General features: G+C 36.4%; 1 protein-coding gene across 1 annotated transcript in view; it reads right to left on the reverse strand.

The window, feature by feature from the left end:
* Positions 1 to 17,782, reverse strand: part of LOC129136826 (MAM and LDL-receptor class A domain-containing protein 1-like) — a 48,109-nt gene extending 30,327 nt beyond the window's left edge. Inside the window, exons 1-8 of the mRNA XM_063792172.1 lie at positions 17,776 to 17,782; positions 16,499 to 16,600; positions 15,423 to 15,569; positions 11,700 to 11,866; positions 8,313 to 8,446; positions 6,304 to 6,358; positions 6,112 to 6,204; positions 3,281 to 3,464 (exon numbers count right to left, since the gene is read on the reverse strand). Of these exons, the coding sequence (XP_063648242.1) occupies positions 3,281 to 3,464; positions 6,112 to 6,204; positions 6,304 to 6,358; positions 8,313 to 8,446; positions 11,700 to 11,866; positions 15,423 to 15,569; positions 16,499 to 16,600; positions 17,776 to 17,782 (889 nt within the window). The remainder of the gene's footprint in view (positions 1 to 3,280; positions 3,465 to 6,111; positions 6,205 to 6,303; positions 6,359 to 8,312; positions 8,447 to 11,699; positions 11,867 to 15,422; positions 15,570 to 16,498; positions 16,601 to 17,775) is intronic.
* Positions 17,783 to 24,624: the final 6,842 nt, after the last annotated feature.

Consider the following 24,624-nt stretch of genomic DNA (forward strand, 5'->3'; position numbering starts at 1 on the left):
TACACATTATAAATATTTTATTAATATTGATGCTCTTAAGGACTAGCAAAGTAAAGAGAGTTTTTGCTTCTACCCTGAGAGAACTCTGACTTGTTTGCCTTTAGTTTTAATCAGTTTTTTTAGATGCCATCTGTTTCTTCCCCTAGCTGTCTTCCTTCCTGAAGCCTCTTTGGTACAGTGGTTCTCAAAGTTTCATATGCAGACAAATCACCTGGGACCTTGTTCCATGTAGCTTTTGGTTCCGTAAGGCTGGGCCAGGGCCTGAGGTTCTGCATTTCCACTAAGTTCCCAGGTAATGCTGATGCTCTGGTCCATGGAGTCTGCTGTTGCAGCAAAACCCACAGGCCATTTTCATTAACTGATTTTGAAAAGCCACCGGTCTGGAGGCTATGTTATGCCATATATTAAAATAATACCTAAAAGTAAGAGCAACTTGATAATGAGAGAAGACCTGAGTGAGTCTGCCTTTGGGGAAAAGCACACTGGCTGTGGAATACCAACTGACAATCCTCACGAGTTCATATTTACTCATTCTCCAGAATTTGGTAAGTATTCCTGGTGCTATTCAAACTGCCTGCACAAGCTATACCCTCCTAGAGATTCATTCTAAAGTGCAATAAAAAAATATATATAAAGATATTTTTCTTGTGCTTCATGAACATGGAAGAATCGTTTATGAAAAAAACTTGATATTACAAATTCAAATTTGTAAAACACAAATGTTTTCGTATGTGTAAAATGTTTCAATATGGTTTTAAATTTCAAAGGAAAGCCTCTTTTATTTTGTAAGAATATACATATGCACGTGTCTATATGCCAAAATATATTAAATACTTTAGTGCAGCAAATAGTGTAAATTTATATCAATTCTAATAATCCAAATCTATATAATTTCACAGCATAAATAATTGTATATATATTTACATGAAACACTCATTTTGGTATCGAGATACATGAATACACATATATACTGTATGCAATATGGCTATATTTTTATGACATATTCCCTATATCAAGTCAATCTCAATCATGCAAACATGACAGGTTTTCTTTGGACAAATGAGGTTACACTATTTAAAAACTTAAAAGACTAATAAGTAACACTGTTTTTGTTGAGAAACACAATTACCCATTCCTGCATTCACCCAAAGAAAATAGCAGAATATGGCATCAAGAGCTACTGAACTGGAAAAATGTCATATACATAATCAATGAAACTTCAATAAATGAGAAAATATGTCGAAAATCAAATGCTAAACAATTTTTTAAAGGTGAACATAAAGTATGATTTACTACGGGGAAAATAATGGAGGGGAAAAAGCTAAGCTTCCAAATATACAAGTGCCCAGGTGCAGTGGCTCATGCCTGTAATCCCAGCACTTTGGGAGGCTGAGGCCGGTGGATCACCTGAGATCAGGAGTTCAAGACCAGCCTGGCCAACATGATGAAACCTGTCACTACTAAAAATACAAAAATTATCTGGGTGTGGTGGCACATGCTTGTAATCCCAGCTACTCTGGAGGCCGAGACAGGAGAATCACTTGAACCCGGGAAGTGGAGGTTGTAGTGAGCCGAGATCATGCCATTGCACTCCAGCCTGGGTGACAGAGCAAGACTCTGTCTCAAAAAAAAAAAAAATTATATACGTGGAAAGAAAGGAAATATATTTTCCTTCAGTTATTGACATTAAGAATTATAGAAACTGTTAGAAAGAAATATTTCCCCAACAGAAATGAAGCAAATTGTCTGTAAAAAATTTAAATAAAACATAGAAAGAAATTTCACATACATTGGAGTAAATAAATTGCTCTTACATCGCTTGTTTTGAACAAAAGAAGAGAGCAGCCCAAAAGCTCCGTTGAGCTCACACTGGTTAGCCGATTACTTGGTTTAAAGCTAGGAGTCTGAAGTATTAACTGGATTGCTGTTGATGAACATGGCAGAAGGGGATTTTAGCCTTACTTTCTCATCTCCTCTCTCCTGTGTCCCTCCGCATTGCTCTTAATAAAATCCAAGCTTCCCAAGAGAAACCAATTATACAGAGCTTTTCTCTTAAAAGGTGGCATTTATGTTATTACAATATTTTCACCTCTGCTCAACAAAACATCTCACTAAAATAAGACACTGCAGTAAAATAAACGTCAAATTTTTAATATCTTTTAAAAACCACCTGTTTGTGATACAGAAATTGGATTCATATCCTTGGAATTCATGTTTTCTAAAGAGACACAGGGATCTCAGTTGCTAAGTTACCTCATATGAGAATCATCCTGTGGGTTGTAAATTAAATTATATTTTTGATGAACTATGACTATGCTTGAATAGCAATGGGATCTCTTGTCATCACTTCTATCAAAGACTCTTCAGAAAAGGCCTGAAAGACAGGTGTTGGGGCACTTTGGCCCTCCCAAACGCCAGTCATGGCTGAAGTGATTTCTTTTTCTTTTTTTTTTTTTTCAGACGGAGTCTCACACTGTCGCCTGGGCTGGAGTGCAATGGCGTGATCTCAGCTCACGGCAACCTCCACCTCCCATGTTCAGGCAGTTCTCCTACCTCAGCCTCCCAAGTAGCTGTGATTACAGGTGCCCACCACCACGCCTGGCTAATTTTTTGTATTTTTAGTAGAGACGGGGGTTTCACTATGTTGGCCAGGCTGGTCTTGAACTCCTGACCTCGTGATCTGCCTGCCTCGGCCTCCCAGAGTGCTGCGATTACAGGTGTGAGCCATTGCACCCGGTTGGTTGAAGTGTTTTCTAGGCAAGTAAGAGGAGAGCGGCCCTTCCTCTAGGGCAGCCATGATGGCTGAAGTGATTTCTACAATCATGGTAGCTGCCCTGGAGGAAGGGCCACCCTCCTCCTACTCATCCCTCCCAGCTACAGCTTCCAAGATGATTGACTAGAGAGGAAAAAAGCATACACAATAAAAGTTAGCAACCCATACTATATGCCTCCAAGGCAAAGGTACAAAAATTTCCTTCTACCACCCATCTTCTATTTAATCAAAGCACACACATTCGCACACCCAGCCAACAATAATCACAACTATTCATTTGTAGAATAAATTGAGAGATGTTGCAGACTTTGCAACAAGCACCAAAACATTAACTTAAAATAGAGATCCCTGAAGGCATAGTACTAATAGTTTCAGAGCGATAATTCATATTTATCACATTTCATACATATGACTTACCTTTGCCTTGATAGAAACAAAGACTGTTTTAAATCCAACTAACAGTCTTGAATTAGAGCATGTAAACTAGTAAGCCATTCACTCACTTACAGCAAGTTGCTGGGTCTTCATCACTCTCATCGGAGCAGTCCTGCCGAGAGTCACAGACAGATTCTTTGGCGATGCACTGGCCACTAGTGCAAGGGAATTCGTCTGCAGAGCAAAGCTTTCTGGATTGGGTCTGTCCACAGACATAGACCCAGAGGTGATCAAGGGCAATAAAACTTCTCTGGCTCTAAAGAGTCCCTTCAAAAGTAATCTTTAGGAAGAAAAAGATTAATTTATGAGTTTGCAATCTCCTTAATAAGACAAAAAACTAAAGAAGATTGATAAAGACAAAGTAGTTATTGAGAAAAAGTGTTTAAAGCAACCAAGGCAATATATAACAAAGTTCCTGTTTGATAAGCTCAACCCATGCTCATACGACTGATGTAACAAACCTGCACGTTGTGCACATGTGCCCTAAAACTTAAAGTATTAAAAAAAAAAAAACTGATGGAAACATTTGCTCCACTAAAGGCTCAGAGAAACCTCCCAGGATCAGGCAAAACACAAGCATCCCACTTAACTATCAAAAATGTCCCTGACTGCAAACTTGTTACTTGGTCATCATCTTTACAGCTCTCTTTCTTTCATTTTCAAGGAAAATAAGAAGTATTGTCATTACTTATAGAACAAGAGCTGTAACTGCATCTGACTTATTTTTTAACTAGTGAAATTAGTATTTGAATACATGAAGAAAAATATCAGGCAAACGGAAACAGACACAATATAGGAATAAAAAATGTAAGGGAATAAACATAAAACTCTATTCAACTTACATAAAAGAGTAATTTCTTTAATGAGAAAAGAAGTGTCAATTAAAGTAAATAAATTTTGTTGTCACCAATTGAATTGCTAGCTTTTCTGGAGATAAGCAATATTAGCAAATGAAACAACCACACATTGCTGGTCAAGTGTAAGATAATGTCAAAGTATTAGCATTCCCTGAGTTTCTACCAAGAGCAATTATTACTTAACACCAAAAGTGCAGAAGTATAAATAGCTGACTGTATCACAGATAAGTAATTATTTGCTGTCCAGAACATTAGCCATGAGCTACAGAGGACTATTTCAATTCAAATTAATGAAAATAAAATAAAATTTAGTTCCCTCAGTCATGGTAGCCAAATTTCAATTGTTCAATAGCCTCATGTGATGAGTGGCTACCATACTGGACATCAGATATAAAGCATTTCCATTAGGCAGAAAGTTCTATTAAACAGCACTAAATGTGGTTAAAATTCCAGCCAGATACTAAGAATTAAAATTGACTTCCTTCAGTTTCATCCAGCTTAAAGTTTCTGAATAGATTTTCTTTTCAAAACACGAGGGATAGGTCAGGTGCAGTGACTCACACCTGTAATCCCAGCACTTTGTGAGGCCAAGGAGGTGGATCACTTGAGGTCAGGAATTCGAGACCAGCCTGGCCAATATGATAAAACCCATCTCTACTAAAAATACAAAAAATTAGCTGGGCATGGTGGCACATGCCTGTAGTCCCAGCTGCTTGGGAGGCTAACGCAAGAGAATTGCTTGAGACTAGGAGGTGGAAGCTGCAGTGAGACAAAATCCCATCACTGCACTCCAGCCTGGGTGACAGAGCAAGAGTCCATTTCAAACAAACAAAATACGAGGGATATATATTGGTTTGTTCATTAATAATTACTTAAGGCCAGATTTTCAGTTTGCAAATATGTCTAATAATTTGGTTTAGAAAATAATATTAAATTTAAATCATATCCAACAATAAGAAAACTTTGTATGCTGCTACATACTTTTCCCATAATGAATATCATACATGTAAAAATTATTAATGTATAGCTGTATATTTTCATAGCAGCAAGAGATCAGAAATGCAGAAATGATATCAATTTGAGGTTCAAAAATTGATGGTTTTAAACTTAGATCTCAAAGGCCTATAATTATTGAACAGCTAATTACATTACATATCCACTTGAGAACCTGGAATAACTCTCAAATTCATTTTCTTTACATTTTACTTTGTTTCATCTTTGAGTTAAAACAAAATTTAATCTTCAGTTTATAAAAAAAGAAACTTGTTTAGTACCTGAGAAGTTATAAAAACAGATATCAGCCTATGAAAATTAAATAGTGTCAAAATGTTAACTCAATAGGCTGTGATAGGATGTATAAATGGAATATCACTATAAAGAAATGAAATTGGCTTCATAACCCACACATATAATCAGTATCATCATTTTATACTCACACTCCAGCATAAATAAACTTACACATTCCGTATATCATGTTGGTGCAAAAATAATTGAGGTTTTGGCCATTAAAAGCAATGGCAAAAGCCACAATGGCAAAAGCTGCAATTACATTTGCACCAACCTAATACAACACAAAATATCAATTTAATTTTTTAAGAGACAGCATTCCTATTTAGCCTATGTATGTTTCATATGTTTCTTGGTGTACATAGAGCTTTCCATGTGTTATAAAGGTATGAATTATTGCATTCAAAACATTTGCCTATACTCTACGAAGTTTCAATACCAGTTTACTATTTACCTACTTCATAATGCAATTTGTTTCCCTGGGGCAAAGCATGGTGCTGGGGAGCAAGAAAGGAAGGCTGTGGAGAATGAGGAAGCTGTGAACAAGAGTGGATACACTCTATTTCCCCCGCCATGGGAAATTTGGTCTCAGAAGGAAAAGGTACAATTTAAAAAGTAAGCAATCACTCTCCCCAAATATACAAGCACGCATCCCTAACTTAAATGCTAATTTAACTTTAGCAGTGCATGATCAATTTATTGCTGCAAAGCTAAAACTTAAACCATGATAAAAAAAAATACTTTTTTTTTCTTTCATACCTTAAGTGTCTTCAGATCTTCTGGTATTAACACATCTGCTTTCACCCATTGGCTGTGAGTTGATATGTTGTATGTCCAAAATATTTCTTCTTCCTTTGATTTGAAGAGAAAGACATCACTCATTACCTATATTCTAATCTTCACATTTACATACATGCTCTTTTAATTACATTGTAGTAGGTATTACCTTACCTGTATGATATAAGGTACTAGGAAATCTGAAGTCTTGGTAGTCAAATTGAAAAAGCTGAATATCATTAAAAAACAAGAAAATGAAGCATGTTTATGTAGTAAAGCTGCTTTTTGTAGATAAACAGTATTAGGATGGAACAAAAATTTGGATGAAATCTTTTAAAAAAACAGTACTGCATTTCAAAAATAAAATTCTAAATAACAGTTAATAAGATCAGCAATTTAAATGTTGATCTCAATAACATTATTACATTTTGTAATATTGCCATGATACTAGAAAAGAAAAAGATTACAGGCAAACAATATAAAGGTTAAAAATGTTGTCAGATGCATTTTCTGCACAATTTCAATTTATACTAAATATTTTTTCCTGTGGAAACATTTGGTCCAAGTTCCAAACAATACAGTTACATTCTGAAAATTATATTCTTAATTTGGTCATTCTATCAAAGGCCTATTTACATCTTTTAGGAAATCTATGTTATGTACCTGTACAATGATCATTTTTCAGATTGCAAAATCTATGTAAAATTGTTACTACATGCTATGAGTGTAGTAACAAGCCTTTACTGCATTCAAAACATGTATTGAATGTAAGAAGCTCAATAAAAGTCTATGGTGAAACTCCATCTCTACTAAAAATACAAAAATTAGCCAGGCGTGGTGGTGGGTGCCTGTAATCCCAGCTACTCAGGAGGCTGAGGCAGGAGAATAACTTGAACCTGGGAGGCGCAGGTTGCAGTGAGCCAAGATGCCACCACTACATTCCAGCCTGGGCGACAGAGCATGAATCCGTCTCAAAAAAACTAAATAAAATAAAAAAGTCTATAAGGTACTCAAAATTTTGTCTACGGCATGTATGGCATTGGTCGTTATGATTTATGTTGATGCTTTTATGCTCTGAAATCTTATTTTTATTTACATTTTATTAGACATTCAAATTCACATTTCTTCCCAAAAATAGACCAAATTGTTCATAATGTTTACATATAGAATGCATGAATTTTTAGGTAACAATATGGTAAAAATGTGAAGATTGACATAATTATGTCTCAGTTTGAGCTCTGAGCCTGGCTCTGTCCCACTTTCTAGCATGAGATAGAAAACGGCCCTGAAAGGCAACATCTTGTTTTAATCCAAATGATAAGTGATATCAATATTTGTGTCCTCACTCAGCCTCACATATTTTATGCATGCCCAAGATTTTCTAAAAATGAATCTACTTTCAACTTAGTCCTGCACCCTCAGAGGCCTACTCCAAATTTCCAAGACCTAAATATTTCAGAAGATAGTCTAAATCCATTACAATTTGCTTCATTACTTATTCATATCAACTGTGAAGATTTCCACAAGACAATGAAGCACATGGCGTGGACATATTTTCGGCTGATAGCTTTCATGGCGGATCAGGATGAACTGGAGTTATAAAAAGTTGAGACAAGCAACTAATTTTTCTTCTGCTTATTTCTTACACAACTTCAGTTATTTAGCATCAAAACACTTACACCCTACACAGATGCTTTTAGTGACACCTCTTGGCAAATTGCATTCACCACCTTCCCCCGTTTTCATTTTATGAAAATAATTTAGAGCTATTGTGCTCTTTTTTCACAGTGACTAATTGATTCCCCTCTGCTCCGCCTGAAGATGGGTGCACTTACATTTTTGAAAAGTGAGCAGTGTTCTTTCCAAACTTAAATAGTTTTCCATAAGCCAAGTTCATAGTACACAGTGAATGAGATCTATATTTTTCTATACATTTTCCAGTCTGATGGCACTAGCAATGTTTTGTAAAAAGAATTTATTCTTAGTGAAATCAGGTTTCATGTTATTTCTGTTCTTACTCTTCCACTTTCTAGTTACTTTTCACAGGTGTTAATGTAAAAAAGAAATCTCCAACTCAGCAAAGCTTTTCAAGTGATGTTCTACTTTTATCTTAAAATCAGTAAATAATTTTTTAAAAAATATATCTTTGCTCCGCCGGTCCAGGATCAATAATTCCGATTTACCTTTCAAGAAAAATATTTAACATATTTATTAACACTCTATCTCTTAGAGATGCCAGTCTATGCTTTTCTCTTCCAGTGAAGAAATCAAGGGTACCAAAGTCAATGTTGTTGAGTTTCACTACTTTTGATCGCATCTAGGAATAAGACCATGTAATTTGGTAAAGAATTACAAGTAAATTTGGTTGTAAAGAAAAATTACATGTAAATTTCTTGGTAAATAATTACATGGAAACCCTACACAGAACAAAAGTAGTCTGTTGCTATGAGTATTATTTTATAGATCATGGACGCAGATCTAACCCAAGAATGGTTAGATGGTACAAACTAGAATTGCTACACACTTGAGCTGATTCTAAAGAGTGAACTCTTTATTTAACAACTTGCCTTCACCTGAGTTTTTCACTTCTCAAGTTCTAATGTCCTCTGGAAATAAAGAAAACAACCTTCAGCATTCTTGCTAGATATTTCTTGGCTTATCTCCTCACATTTATAGAGTAATAGATGTTCGCAACATACAACAGCATTCTGTTCATGGAAAGATGTAAATCATCATTTTCATCAAGAGCTACTTTTTTAAATGATAGGTTTGTTTGGAGTCATTTTAAGTGTGTGATAAAACATTGTCTTGGGACTTAAATGTACTTTGATGCAGATTTTGCATCAGTGAGTAACATATGTATAGAGGATAGCAAATAGTGTCAGAAAAGACAGGACACCTCACAGGATACTAACAAATCAAACATCAGTCAACAATCTCTAAGATGTACATTCATTTGGTTCTGGTTAATACACTAGATCATTTCCCTATGATTAACTTCTTTTCTTATAATATGAGAGACAGAATCTTGATAACTGTATTACTGATTAATAGAGTTAATGATGTGTGGTATCTAACGTCATTTTTATATGATGTAACACTTGAAGCCAATTTGTTTTCACTCTTTTCTTGTATGGTTCTAAAGCCACCAGAAGAATGGCATGGCTCATTTTCAGTAATTCCAATCTATATACATTCATAATTACATACATACTAAATACACACATTCATAATTACATAATACATATACACATTCATAATTACATACACAGTACATACTCACATTCATAATTAAATACACAATTCCATTCTACATGCATTGAAACTTTTAAAATACATCACTCATTTTCAGAGCAGATTAAAATAATCCTCAGGATTAGACCATATTATAATACAAATTTCCACTTAAATTTAGGCTAAAAATTCATTCAATTTTCATGAAATAATTAATTATCTGTCATCTGAAAAGCATTACCATAGGCCCACATATATAATTTAACCATTTTAACTATAATTTAAACTCATCGAAATTATTCAAGAATTTCTCTACTATGCCTTTATTGAAGAAGGAGTTGGAAATTATAGAATGTTGTAGATTGCATGGAGGCTTGCTGGGATTGGTTCAAACAGCACAGGTGACAGCAACTGAAATATTGAGGCATGAATGGTGGAACATACATGGATACAGTTAAATTTTTTCTCTCTTCCTTTTTGGTAAAATTGATCCCACGTATATGGACAGTTTGTAATGCTGCAGGAAGGATAGGGAGATGTTGTCCCCTTTTCTTCCTCCCCCCACACCTTACCAAATGGAGTGAAATATATTAAATAGATTGCAGGGCAGTGACTACAAAGTACTATTGCAAAAAACACAAAAACATAACAAGTTCCAGAATGCCAGGAAAATTATATCTCATTCAATTAAAAAAGAATTTATATACATATGTATATTATTTTATATATCTATATGTGTGTATATGGATGTGTGGGGAGATATATATATATATATATATAATCACATCCATATATCTACAGATATGTGATATATATATGACATCCATATTTATCTATCTATATATTTATATCTATATTGATGTGTAGAGATATATATCTATAGATATCTCACATACATATAGATGTAATTATGTGAATCATATAAATCTGGATACATAAAATAATAAATATATTATTTGTTATATATTATATTACATATAATTATACATTATATATTATTTATTATGAATATATTTATTCATCTCCAGTTTCTGGCAGATAGTTCCCAAAAACCTGTTAATTTCCTAATCAGTAGGGATGTTAATAGAATCTTATGGGACTCATCACCAGAAAGATCAAGCTATGATTAGAAGCTTGGAACTTTCAGCCCCACCTCTTTGGGGAAGAAGAGAGGGGCTGGAGATTGAGCTAATAAATGATCATACCTATGTGACAAATCCTCTATACAAATTCCTGAAGTACAGGTTTCAGAGAGCTTCTAGATTGCTGAACGCATTTTGGTTCCTAGAGGGTGCACACCCGGGAATGCATGGAAGACAAGCACCACCCCTCTTCCCACATACTTTGCCCTATTCATCTCTTCCATATGGTTGTTCATCTACATTTTTAATAATAAATGGGTAACATGAGTAAAGTGTTTTCCTGAATTCTGTGAGCCATCCTAGCAAATTATCAAACCTAAGAAGGGGGTCATGGGAACTCCAATTTATAGCTGGTAGGTAAGAGGCACAATAGGAAGCTTGTGATTGACATCTGAAGTAGGGGTAGTCTTGTGGGCCTGAGACCTCAACCTGTGGAATCTGTACTATCTTCACGTAGCAGTGTCAGAATTGAGGCAAATCAAAGGACACTCAGTTGGTGTCCACTAGAGAACTGAATTGCTGTGTTGGAAAAAAAAAACATGCATCTGGTGTCAGAAGTGAGATATTGGGAGTGCTGAGTGCGTAAGAGTAGAAAAAGCAGGGTGTTTTCCTATACTATGGAATCAGCTGTCAGTTTGTTTTTATCTGTTATACTAATTGGAGTACTCACCCAGCTTTACACTTTAGAACTCATTGAGCATATTGGACAAGGAGAGAGAAGAAGAATGGACTCACTCTACCCAGTGTGCCATTGTTCAATATTTAATCAATAATTACCAGTCTTAAAAATTATGTCTACTGCTACCCAAACAAGTAAGTTTTAACCATTATATTTATAGTTCTAATGATATATAGATGTAATGTCCAAAACAGATCACATCAGAGCTTCAATACAGAGCTCACAATACAGAATCTCAGCTATCCCATTTTTATTAGATCTATAGTTTCTTTAATATACTTCCATGAATTTTGAAAACTTTATGAAATAATATTGGGCAAGTTATCACATTAACTTTTGTACATGAGAGTGTCCCCTATGCTAGTTTCTTAATCATTCTTTTTAAAAGTACACCAAATAAAGTCAAGTTAAAGAATAAAAGCCTATGCGCAACTGAGAAATCGAAACACAAGTTGCCAAGAGTTAGAAACTTCATTGATTCAATGAATTTGAAATAAATGCAACTTTCTTCTTACCTTATTATTATACAGTCTTACTCTCAGGACACTGCTTTCCATTGCATAATAGAATTGAAGATGACAGCTCTTGCACAGGCAATGACACACAGAGCTATTTAGGTAAGCCCTGCTGTCTAAATGGTTAAAAGTGAAAGCATGCTTAGCGCCTACCCATACATAATAACCTGAAAGATAAAAGAAAAAAGAAGCAATTTAGGAAAACATTAGCTTCTTTCTGTCTGACTAAAACTATCACATTTCTGAAGCTTTCAAAACCAGACTTAAAACACAAATATTTTACTTAAAAGGATAGAGTGTTTTCAAATGATTACATCAACCACAAATAACAAGTTTTCATTTTTATATATCATTTCCAATATGTAGAGAAATCTCCTAATTTCTATAATCAAAATTTGATAACACCCTTTTGTAAAAATTCAAGATTCCTGTAAAAGAAACCTACATATACAAATTGCTATACCACCAAATTATTGTCATTTTCTTTTAAATATCACAATTCAATCCTTTTTTAATCAAGAATTTCTCTTCATCCTTCCCAGAATTCTTGCCCCTCTGGATGACTTTTTGATTTACTTTTTGTAGAAAATCCTTTATAGTTTTAGGAAATACAACTTAAAATGTCTTCTTTCTTACCAAGCCACATAGAGGTATGAGATATCTACAGTCCTTTTAAAGGTCACCTATGGATTTTGTTTTACATAAAGATATTGTATATAAATTTTTCCCCATCTGATATTTAAAACCAGTTGGAGCTGTTCTTGAACTTAATAACAATGCCAACACAGATTTATAACGAGATTTCTATAATTTTACAACTTCATTTTCAAAAATAAAGTCTGAAATGCTTCTTCATGCTACTGAAACTGCTGCACGTCTCTGACATTTATTTAAAAAGAAGTCTCTAAGGAAACCCAAATACAACAAGAAAGACAAAAACAAGAACATGAGACCAAATTTTAGCCTCACATATTTACAGCTACAGCAAATACTAAGCATAATATGATCCTTAACTGGATAAACGTAATGTAAAAGCTTACACTATTTACATTAATGTCTTTTGCACAGTAAATCATGTCTGACTTTCAACAAAAAATTACAAGGCACCTGCAAGGCAAAAAGCAGTTTGAAAAGAGTAATTCTAAAAAGTAAAGTCTATTAATCTTTTTAAAAATAGTCTGTACACTATTCACAATAGCAAAGACATGGAATCAACCCAAATGCCCATCAATGATAGACTGGATAAAGGAAATGTGGTACATATACACCATGGAATACTATGCATCCATAAAAAGGAATGAGATCATGTCCTTTGCAGGAGCATGGATGGGGCTGGAAGCCATTATCCTGAGCAAACTAATGCTGGAACAGAAAGCCAAGCACCACATGTTCTCACTTATATGTGGGAGCTGAACAACTTGAACACAGACGCAGGGAAGGGGAACAACACACACTGGGGCCTGTTGAGGGGTGAGGGGAGGGAGATCATTGGGATAAATAGCTAATGCACGCTGGTCTTAATACCTAGGTAATGGGTTGACAGGTGCAGCCAACCACCACAGCACATGTTTACTTATGTAACAAACCTGCACATCCTGCACACGTAGCCTGGAACTTAAATAAAATAAATAACCATAATAATAATATTACTGCTACCCCCAAAAAATAAAAAAATAAAAAATAATAATCTGCACAGTAAAATATATAAATATAATGCTAAAGACAGCAAAAACGAATTACATTTATAAATTGTACAAAAAAGAAATTAAATTTCATGCAATTCTAATACATTCTATTAAAAACATATTAAGATACACTAGGAAATAAATAAGAAAATATTAGCAAGTATACACTTAAAACAAAAATAAAGACTTTAAATTAAATGCCCAATAGGCAGAATATAACCTAGACTGGCCATAGTGTCAAAGAGAAAATTCATGTACCAGAAGCCCTGAAATGTAACTCAAACTAGAGTAAATTATATAGAAAATAAAAAGGAGGAGTCAGGTTATGGAGTGTGAAAATTAGTTGTGTTTAATAGAAACTCAAGATGAAAAGATTAGAGGGAGTAAGAGAGAATTACTTGAATAGAATAACATAATTTCTGCAAGTGATGATATATGTGCATTCTGAGCATTAAAAATTAAACATATACTCATTCCTGCACTCATCATACTGAAATTTTCAAATAACAAAGATAAAGAAACATTTTTAAAATCTGCATTAAACTAAAAACCATTACATGCACTCAGACTTCTCCGTCACTACAGCACATATCAGGAGCTAAAGAGGGAAAATCACCCTGTACTTAGAAATTAAAAAAAAAATTCTAAAATTGTATGACCAGATAAATTATTATTTCGAAGTGAGAACAATTTTAAAACATTTTAAGTTTACAGGTACTATGGGAGCTCATCACCACAGATCTTTTCTAAATAAAAGAAAAATTGATTAAAGAGTCAACCTTTGCAAGGGGATAAGGGAACCAAGAAGGAAAGCATGAAATCTAAAAAACAATGGTGAGTAAGAAAAATAATGAACTATATAAACTTACTAATTACAAGTATCATAACAAGATATTGACTTTAAAACTCTTTAAAATGTTCAACTGTAACTCAGGACCAAAAAATAATTAAATGATAGTTTGGTCTTTCTCATGTTCAAGAAGGCAGAAATACTAGAGCACTTTAGGTTTTGTTAAAGAAATTTCATATAAAGAATATACCCTAAAAATTAAGAATAGTCATAACAATAAGATATACAAATTAAAGCTTCCAGATCAGTGAAAAAAATAAAAATAAAAATGTAACAATACTCACCCCTCCAAGAAAAGGAAGAAAGAAAAAAAAGCAAAAAGAATAAAAGTAAACAGAAAATACAAATTAATATGTTAGCAAGAGGAAGAAACACATTGACAACAGAGCAGTGTTGAAAGAAAGAGAGAAAGAAAGAAAGAAGGAAGGAAGGAAGCATGGATGGAAGGAAGGAAGGAAGGAAGCATGGATGGAAGGAAGGAAGGAAGGAAGCATGGATGGAAGGAAGGAAAGAAAGAAAGAAAGAAAGAGAAAGAAAGAAAGAAAGAAAGAAAGAAAGAAAGAAAGAAAGAAAGAAAGAAAAAGAAAGAGAGAAAGAAAGAGCTGGCTGACTTGGCTGGGCATGATGGCTCACACCTGTAATCTCAGCACTTCAGGAGGCTAAGGTGGGTGGATCACTTGAGGTCAGGAGTTTGATACCAGTCTGGCCAACATGGTGAATTCCTGTCTCTACTAAAAATTCAAAAATTAGCCAGGCATGGTAGCACATGCCTGTAGTCCCAGCTACTTGGGAGGCTGAGACAGGAGAATCACTTGAACCCAGGAGGCGGGGGTTGCAGTGAGCCGAGATCTCACCACTGCATTCCAGCCTGGGTGACAGAGTGAGACTCTGTCTCAAAAAAAAAAAAAAAAAAAAAAAAAAAAAGCCTTTTAATACTTTTTGTTCACACGATAATAAATCCTGAAGGAAATAATAAAACTTAAAAAATATTGTTAACCTAGTATAATTCTTGTTTTACACTGTTGGAAACATAATTGTTATTTTCACCTTCAGCTCCTATGGCAGAATGTATTTTCAATAAAATATACTCAGTATATTCACCAAGGCCTCCTATGTAATGTCTTATAACTAGTCACCATAAAGCAGAATTCTGAAAGTAATACATAAAAGATATTATTTTTTTTCTACCTTCATCATCACCTCCTTGATCCTGCTGAGGTGTGGATTCGAATGCAGGGATCTCTCTTGCTTTTGTGCGCATCCAGGAAATTTGGCCAGCAGATGCTTCTGACGTCCACTCACACATGTCAAATTCAAACCCACAGGCCTGACACACTAAACGGGAGAAAAAGATCTTGGTGGACTATTAGTCTGCTAGAGTGGCTGCTTAACCAAGTTATGTGTTGTAATCAACCAAAAGGCTTATATACACACATACACATCAGCACACACTAATTTATATCTGGAAGTTGGGATTCAATAAGCCTTAGAGTGTACCAGCAACTCCATTTTGCAAAAATTTCTCAGTTGATCCACATGTACAATATCCTCTCAAATGTGACCCATTGCCATAAAAAAGGAGATTCCTAGTTTTTGTTGTATGTGTCACCACTTCAGTCACAATATGTTTTAATTTTTTTAAGAGACAGGGTCTTGTTCTGCCACCCAGGCCAAATGCAGTGTTGCAATCATAGCCCACTGTAGCCTCAAACTCCTGGGCTCAAGCAATCTTCCAGCCTCAGCCTCCCAAGTAGCTAGGACCACAGGTGCATGCCACCATGCTCAGGTAATTCTTTTTTTTTTTTTTTTTTTGGTAGAGATGACATCTTGCTATATTGCCCAGGCTAATTTTGAGCTCTTGGCCTCAAGCAATCCTCTCATCCCGGCCTCCCAAAGTGCTGGGATTACAGGCATGAGCCACCATACCCAGTCAACAATTTTTAAAATGGCTTTATATTTTACCTTACCTACTTTATGGGATTAGATTAGTTAGTTTAAATTATTTACTATTCATAATCACACTGAAATTTTATAGAAGAAACATTGCATATCATTCCACAATGGCTTCAGTTTGTTTCACAAAATGACATCGCCTTAAATTGATGTATTTAGTATAAACCACCACAGCCTCCCAATAACACTCCAGCTAAAACTAGGACATTAATGTCAACAAAGGTTGGCGTGTGCACTTTCCTGTGAGTGGTCTCTGAGTCTCACATATTGCATATATACCAGAAAAGTGAATATCTCAATTTAACACTTACATCTCAACTCTTCATCTGTAGCATCAAATCTGCAGAGATCTGTATCTGGATGACATAGCTCCCGCTCAGCATTCAATGCTTCTTGACACAGTAAAATTCCATCTGTTAAATTTAAAGATTGGCAAGAAGTGAAATGCAGGTGCAACTGGAAAGACTCAAGTATTTTGCTTTAATGTTAATATTCATTCTACAAAGCACTCTGTAACCAATTTCTCTTTATGGTATCATCACCCTTTAGGTAACCCTATCTCTCTCTCTCTCTCTCTCTCTCTCTCTCTCTCTCTCTCTCACACACACACACACACACACCACTCAAATAGAGACAGAGAAAAACAAAACAAAACAACTATGCCAATGTTTCAGAATTTTAATCATTTCTCCATAATGACAGGCAAGCCCCAAAGCCAATCCTTCATAGGAGTAAAAAAATTGCCCTAATGTTGGAACTCAGAGTCTACTATTTGAAGGACAGTTGTACATGTGGAAGGTGGATCTTCCCTGGAACTGCTTTCTCTGGAGCCTTCCCAAATTGTGCCTGTTGGCCGGCCATGGTGGCTCACACCTGTAATCCCAGGCATGGGCTGGCCTTTGGGAGGCCAAGGAGGGTGGATCACCTGAGGTCAGGAGTTCAAGATGAGCCTGGCCAACATGGTGAAACCCCGTCTCTATTAAAAATACAAAAATTATCTGGGCGTGGTGGCATGCATCCATAATCCCAGTTACTAGGGAGGCTGAGGCAGGAGAATTGCTTGAACCCAGGAGGTGGAGGTTGCAGTGAGCAAAGGTCACGCCACTTCACTCCACCCTGGGTGACAGAGCAAGACTCCATCTCAAAAAAAAAAATTGTGCCTGTGTTTTTGTTTTCTTTTCCCCAAGCCCCCCAATATAAGACTTGAAGGTAGACTAGGAGTCCTTTCTGCCCATACCACTTGCAGACAATTCTCCCTCTGACCTTCCTAAATACCCAAGCTTTGACTCTCATGTCAAATGTCACCCCTCACTGTTCCAGCTTGTTACAATCACCTACAAACACTGTAGGTGAGCCCTGAGGATGCCCTGCCCCTCAACCCCTGAAGATTCTAGCTCTGAGCTCACTGTCATTCTGTCATGTAAATATTCACTTTTATTTGCTTCTCAGTTTCTTGATCTCTTCTTATTGATGACTTTGAAGGAGAACTTCGATGAAAAACAACCTTTGCCACCACTCTTCAAAAGAAGTATTACCATTACTAATGATGATAACGTTTCCTTGTCTTCATTTCAAGTGGTCCACTCACCAACCATCATCCCTATCTGTCCAGCTCACTTCTTTTCATATCTCTACTCTAACAGTATTTCAGCTGTGCCAGCTTCTACAAGCCCAGGATCCTAAATTATTTTCAGTTATTTCCCTCACCTATCTTGTCTTCATTTCCTTTATTAGAGATGTCAGACAAGCAATCACTCCCTGGCCATGCTCATACTTCTCCATACTCTCATGGCAAAAACTCTAGAAAATAAATCCCTTCACTTACTCTAGCCTGTATCTGTGCAGCTGAATGAGTGAAGAAATCATGCAGATTTCACTTTGTCCACAATCATGCAGACTGAAATGACTTCGTATTCATGACTACTCACTCCATTGGCATCAGGGTGACCCTCATTCTTTCCTTTTCCGCATTCCTAGACAACTATTCAAAGCTTTCTATTCCCTCTTTTAACTTCCAGCTGTTCCTTCCCTATTGTCATTCTCAGCTCACCACCTTGCTTCACATTTCATTGGGAAAATGAGAGAAATCAGAAGAAAACTTTACTAGTCGCATCATCAATCTCACTGGCCAGCTGTCCACACGCTTTGCCCCTTGTAGGAGCGGGTCAACTCTCCATGCCCTTCTCTGGATGACGTCTTCCATTTAGACAGAAATTTCATCTCTGCTCGGCTATTTAAGGAATCATGCTGCCAATTTCCTCTCCTCTCATTTACAACGATGTGTTCTCTTTCTCTACAAGATCATTTCCTTCAGGACCTAAATGGCCAAAACTTCATCCATCTTAGAAAAACATTCTCCTGATCCGACAACCTTCTCCAACTAACTTCTCAAAGTTCTGCCTATTCTCACACTGACTCAAACACCAGTTCTTTCCCCTCCTATTCTCTCTTGAATCTATGTCAATAACAGTTTTTTTAATTGAGATACACTTCACAAAACATATCATTAACCATTTCCATTTTATCTATTTTAAAGTGTACAAGTAGGCTGGGCACAGTGGCTCACAACTGTAATCCCAGCACTTGGGAGGCCGAGGCAGGTGGATCACTTGAGTTCAGGAGTTCGAGACCAGCCTGGCCAACATGGTGAAACCCCATCTCTACTAAAAATACAAAAATTAGCAAGGCATGGTGGCACACGCGTGTAATCCCAGCTAGGAAATCTGAGGCAGGAGAATTGCTTGAACCCAGGAGGCGGAGGTTGCAGTGAGCCGAGATCGCACCACTGCACTTTAGCCTGGGCAACAGAGTGAGAGTCCAACTCAAAAAAAAAAAAAAAAAAAAAAAAAAAAAAAAAAAAAAAGCCGGGCACAGTGGCTCATGCCTGTAATCCCAGCATTTTGGGAGGCTGAGGCAGATGGATCACCTGAGGTCAGGAGTTCAAGATCAGCCTGGCCAACATGGCGAAACTCCGTCTCTACTAAAAATACAAAAATTAGCCAGGTGTGGTGTTGCATGCCTGTAGTCCCAGCTACTCAGGAGGCTGAGACAGGAGAATCAATTGAACCCAGGAGGCAGGGTTGCAGTGAACTGAGATCGTGCCACTGCACTCCACCTTGGGCAACAAGAGCGAAACTCTGCTTCAACAACTACAACAAAAAAGTGTACAAGTCAGTGGCTTTTATCAAATTTGAAATGTTGTGCAATCATCAAACTACCTAATTCCAAGACATTTTCATCACTTGTACCCATCAGTCACTTCACCATTCTCTCTTCTCCCCCCTACCCTGGCAGCCACTACATCTGCTTTCTATCTCTATGGATTTGCCGACTCTGCTATTTCACATAAATGGAATCAGGCAGGCTGTAGCCTTTGTGCTTGGTTCCTTTCACTCAGCAAAATGTTTTTGAGGTTCATCCATGTTGTAGCATGGATCAGTATTTTATTCCTTATTTGTTTGTTTGTTTTTTCATCACCTTTACCGCTCCCCTGAAACTGCATATATCAAGATTGACCTCTATATCGCTAAATCTCATATTTAATTTTTTTCATCAACATATTTGACATATCAGTAATATTGGACAGAGCTGATCCCTCCCTTTTTCTTGAAATATTTTCTTCACCAGGCTTTTGCATAAAACTCTTTTCTGGTTTTCTGATTGTGTTACCACCTATTTTTTTTCTCAGTCTCTCTTGTGGTTTTCCCTCATCTGCTCAACATGAGACTGCCTGGAAGCTCAGTCCCTCCATCTCTTCTCCTCTCTACACACCCACAACCTTGTTAATATCACCTAGTAACATGCTATTAAACCCTTTCCTAAATGCTGGGGACTCATAAAATTATACCTCAGGCCCAAAATTTTTGTGGACTCCAACTCTACACTCCAGCAGTATCCTGATACTGACTTAAGCCTCTTCCCTCGGGTCACAGAAATAGGTGTAAATCTTGAAACCACCTTTGCAAAAGTATGACTGAGACAGTGAAAGAGATCTAATTTAATCGACTCCATCTTGCTTCTAACTTCCAAGCTGTCCTTGCTCATTCCTGGGTGGAGACTGGACTAACTTTGGGAGGAACTTAGTTTATAGTTTAAACAAGGACGGAAACAGCCCTTTCCCAGAGCAGACCTCTTTCTTGTCTGGGGACTAGATTGCCTTTGTAGGACTAACATTAGCCACAAGAATAGAAATTATAGTTTAGAAGTCATGCAGCTGGAGGCTACAAGATTCTGACCCTCCCTAAACTGCTTCTAAGATCAGTGCTTGACATATTTCACAGAACCTGCACTTGATGGATCAACTGGCACCATCCAGGTCAATAAATTGGCTCATCTGATCTTGTGGCCTCAACCCAGGAACCGACTGAGCACAAGAAGACAGCTCCGACTTCCTATGATTTCATCTCTGACCAGTCAGCACTCCTGGCTCACTGGCTTCCCCCCACCCACCAAGTTATCCTTAAAAACTCTGATCCCTGAATGCTCAGCGAGACTGATTTGCGGGATAATATAACTCCAGTCTCCCACATAGCCGGCTCTGCATGAATTACTCTTTCTCTATTGCAATTCCCATCTTGATGAATTGGCTCTGCCCAGGCAGCTGGCAAGGTGAACCCCTTGGGCGGTTACTATCTCAATAAACTTCTGATTTTTCTCAACGTAAACTTTCTCTTCCCACAGCCTTTCTTATCCCAGTTAATGAAACTCCATCCTTCTAGTTAAGGCGAGAAATTTGGGGTCTTCCAAGACTCATCTCTTTCTCTCTCTCTCACCAAATATGCAATCCATCAGCAAATTTCTGCATTATCAATAAACCACATCCAGAATCCAACTACATCTTACGACCTCCACTACTACTACCAACTCTGGCTCAGGAAACATCATCTCTTTCCTGATCATCTTAGTAACTTCTTAATTTGTCTTTCTGTTCTTGTCCCTGCTCCACTATAATCTTGAGGGTCAGATCATGTCTCCTCTGCTTAAAGCCTTTCAATGGGTTTTCATCCTACATGAAGTAAACATCAATGCCTTACTATGACCTTCCTCATATAAACCAAAGCCTCTTTCCTCAAGGCCTCTGCATTTATAGCTGGATATATAAATAAAAAAATTAAATCCTAAGCCCCCAACCATCTGAATGGACTCCTCCTCTCATCTACAGACATTCCGAAGTTAACCTGTAAAACTAGTTCAGGCCATGATGGGAAAGTGAAGCCAGACATGCCTCATTATACCCTCCTCCCTTTTGCAATTACTGGTAGAACAAACTAAGTATGATAAGAAACATCTACAGTCTATTTTCTCTGAAGCTTGCTATCTGGAGGCTTCATCTACATGGTAAAACCTTGGTCTCTACGAGCTCTTATTGTAACCTAGACATTACTTTCTATTGATTCCAGGTCTTCAGATAATAACTCAACCAATGGTCAACCAGAAAATCTATGAATCTACCTATGACCTGGAAGCCCCCTCTTCCAGTTGTTCTGCATTTCTAAACTCAACCAATGTACATCTTGCATTCATTGATTGATATTTTATGTCTCCTCAAATTGTGTAAAACCAACTTGTAGCCCAACTACCTTGGGCACCTGTTCTCAGGATCTCCTGAGGACTGTGTCATGAGCCATTTATCACTCATGTTTGGCTCAGAATAAATCTCTTTTAATATTTTACAAAGCTTGACTCTTTTTGTCAACATATGTAATATTCACATGGCTTATTTCCTCTATTGTTTGGCTATTTTTCTCAGATTATATGTTTTAATGTGACCATACTGACTATTTAAACATCACCATCTCATCCTCATTTCTAGAACTTCTTATCACAGTTTTTTGTTTTACTGTTCTCCATAGCAAATATCACCACTTGACATAAACTATATTTTTTATTTATTTGCTTAGTATCATTTTTCTCCCTGACTAAATTGTAAGCTTGGTGAACGCAATGATTACTATTTGCCTTTTCACTGCTATCACACGACTATCTAAAAAACTTATTGGCATAATAGGTGCTCAATGTATACTTGTTTGATAAATGAATAAATGGCCTAAGAACAACCTGATGAAAAATTTTAAAACATTGTAGACTCAATATACATCATGTTCACTTTTATTTGTGATAAAACTGAAGCAATTGGTTATGGAAATGATTTATGAATGCATCCACAATCTGGTTTCTCATAATGGGAGTTTACAAATGATGAATATGCAAATCCTCTTGAATGTAAGATGCATTGAAAACAAAGCTGCATATGCAATTAAGGGAATGTTGGCAATAAATGAAGCTAAGATTGCACAATAACGATTACCATGAAACAATTAAAACTGTAATTTTTGTAGATTCCTATAATAGATACAAATCTTCTGTCCCTAGAGCTACATAACTAAATATTGGCCATAGTTCAGTTAAATGTTGCATATTATCTCTAATTCATCACTATTTACACAAGACAAAAAAAACCCCAGAAGCACTATAAACAAAAATAGCAAAACAGTTGAGTACAAATTGCATGGAATTAAAAACGTAGCTTTTGTCAAAAGTGTTACATTTCTTTCACCAGTGTCTACCACTTTAACTACCTTTGGCCTGAAAACTGGAATTTACAACCATAAAACCAGTGGTATATGAGTAAGTATTTTGGCCTGGTATGCATAAATTGTCAATTAATAAATCTGGACAGCTATTTTTATTTTAGTGCATTCAATCCCAGAGCTCAAAGCTATTTAAAGATGTCAGTTATTTATACTTATATTAATTCTCCCTTCTTCCCTCTCTCCTCTCACTCTTTCTTTCTTTCTTTCTTTTTTTTTTTTTTGAGACAGAGTCTCACTCTGTTTCCCAGGCTGGAGTGCAGTGGCACAATCTCGGCTCACTGCAACCTCTGCCTCTAAGGTTCAAGCGATTCTCCTGCCTCAGCCTCCCCAGTAGCTGGGACTACAGGGGCCCACGACCACGCCTGGCTAATTTTTGTATTTTTAGTAGAGATAGGGTTTTGTCATGCTGGCCAGGTTGAGGCTGGTCTCGAACTCCTGACCTCAGGTGATCTGCCCACCTCAGCCTCCCAAAGTGCTGAGATTACAGGTGTGAGCCACTGTGCCCAACTCTCTTTCTCTTATTCTTACATTGTACCACAATCTGGCAGTACAATATTAGTTTAGGGGTTTTCAAATCCTCCATCAATGATACATGATTAGTGGAATAAGGCTTTGCCAACCATTTCAAGGTGTCTGTACCACTGAAGTCACATGTCTAGGGCCTGCCATCCTTCCAATCTTATCTTGCACAAACAGATTAAATGAAATTGTCCAGACACTCTCAGAGGGTAGAAAATGAAGTCCAAGTCTCAAGGCCATTGTGGTAAAAGTTATAATTGACATCCAGTTTTTACTCCAGAGGTTTTAGACAATGTGTCAGTTATCCTTATTTGTAGTGGATTTCAAGGAAGGAACAGTTACTGTCTCTTAAAAGAGAACTGGAAGCTACTAAAATAAAAAAAGGTCCTTAGTTATTTAACTGGATAATATATATGCATCATTCAGATTCTAATAAAGGGATGATTGGTATATTTGAGGGCTTTACAAATGAGACTTAGGCAAAGTCCTGAAAAACCAATCTAAAAATATTCACAGAATATTCAAAATATTCTGATTGTGAGCCACAGCATGAAATCGTTATACAAAATTATAATCAGCTGTTTCTTTAAGAATCAGTGTTATTCAAGAATCAGTGATTAAACATGTTCTTATTTAATCACAATAGCAAGGCTTGATTTTTTTTTTTCATACTAGCTACTTTGGTAAAATCTAAAGTGATCCTCTTTTCAATAAATGTACAATAAAATTTCATATCTTGGAAGGGGCAGAGGTTAGAACGGTATTGTTTGAAAATCTGGAAATAGGCTAAACAATTTCTTTCATATTAAAAATTAGTTTTATTGTCCAATTTGCAAAGTGTTCAGAAACTGTGAACATACCTAATACTAAGCAGTTTTATAAATAAAATAGCTTATATGTATTTTTTTCTTTTTTCTTTTGTTTGAGATGGGATCTCACCATGTCACCCAGGCTGGAGTGCAGTGCCGTGATCTCAGCTCACTGCAACCTCTGCCTCCTGAGTTCAAGCGATTCTCCCATCTCAGCCTCCCCAGTAGCTGGGATTACAGGTATGTGCCACCACACCTGGCTAATTTTTATATTTTTAGTAGATACAGGGTTTCACCATGTTGCCCGGGTTGGTCTCGAACTCCTGACTTCATGATATATTTTTAGAGTAAAGAGAAATATATATGGTAAAATAATAGTTTCATTTTCATAAATAACGGTATAATAAATAAGCCATATATTATAAACTTCCTCATCTCAGAATTTTTCAACTTTAAAAGTTGGTCATTTCATTTTCAAATTTATTTATAAATTTACATATGGTAAAGTTCCTATTT

Source organism: Pan troglodytes, chromosome 14 (assembly GCF_028858775.2).
Source record: "Pan troglodytes isolate AG18354 chromosome 14, NHGRI_mPanTro3-v2.0_pri, whole genome shotgun sequence".
Taxonomy (NCBI): Eukaryota; Metazoa; Chordata; class Mammalia; order Primates; family Hominidae; genus Pan; species Pan troglodytes.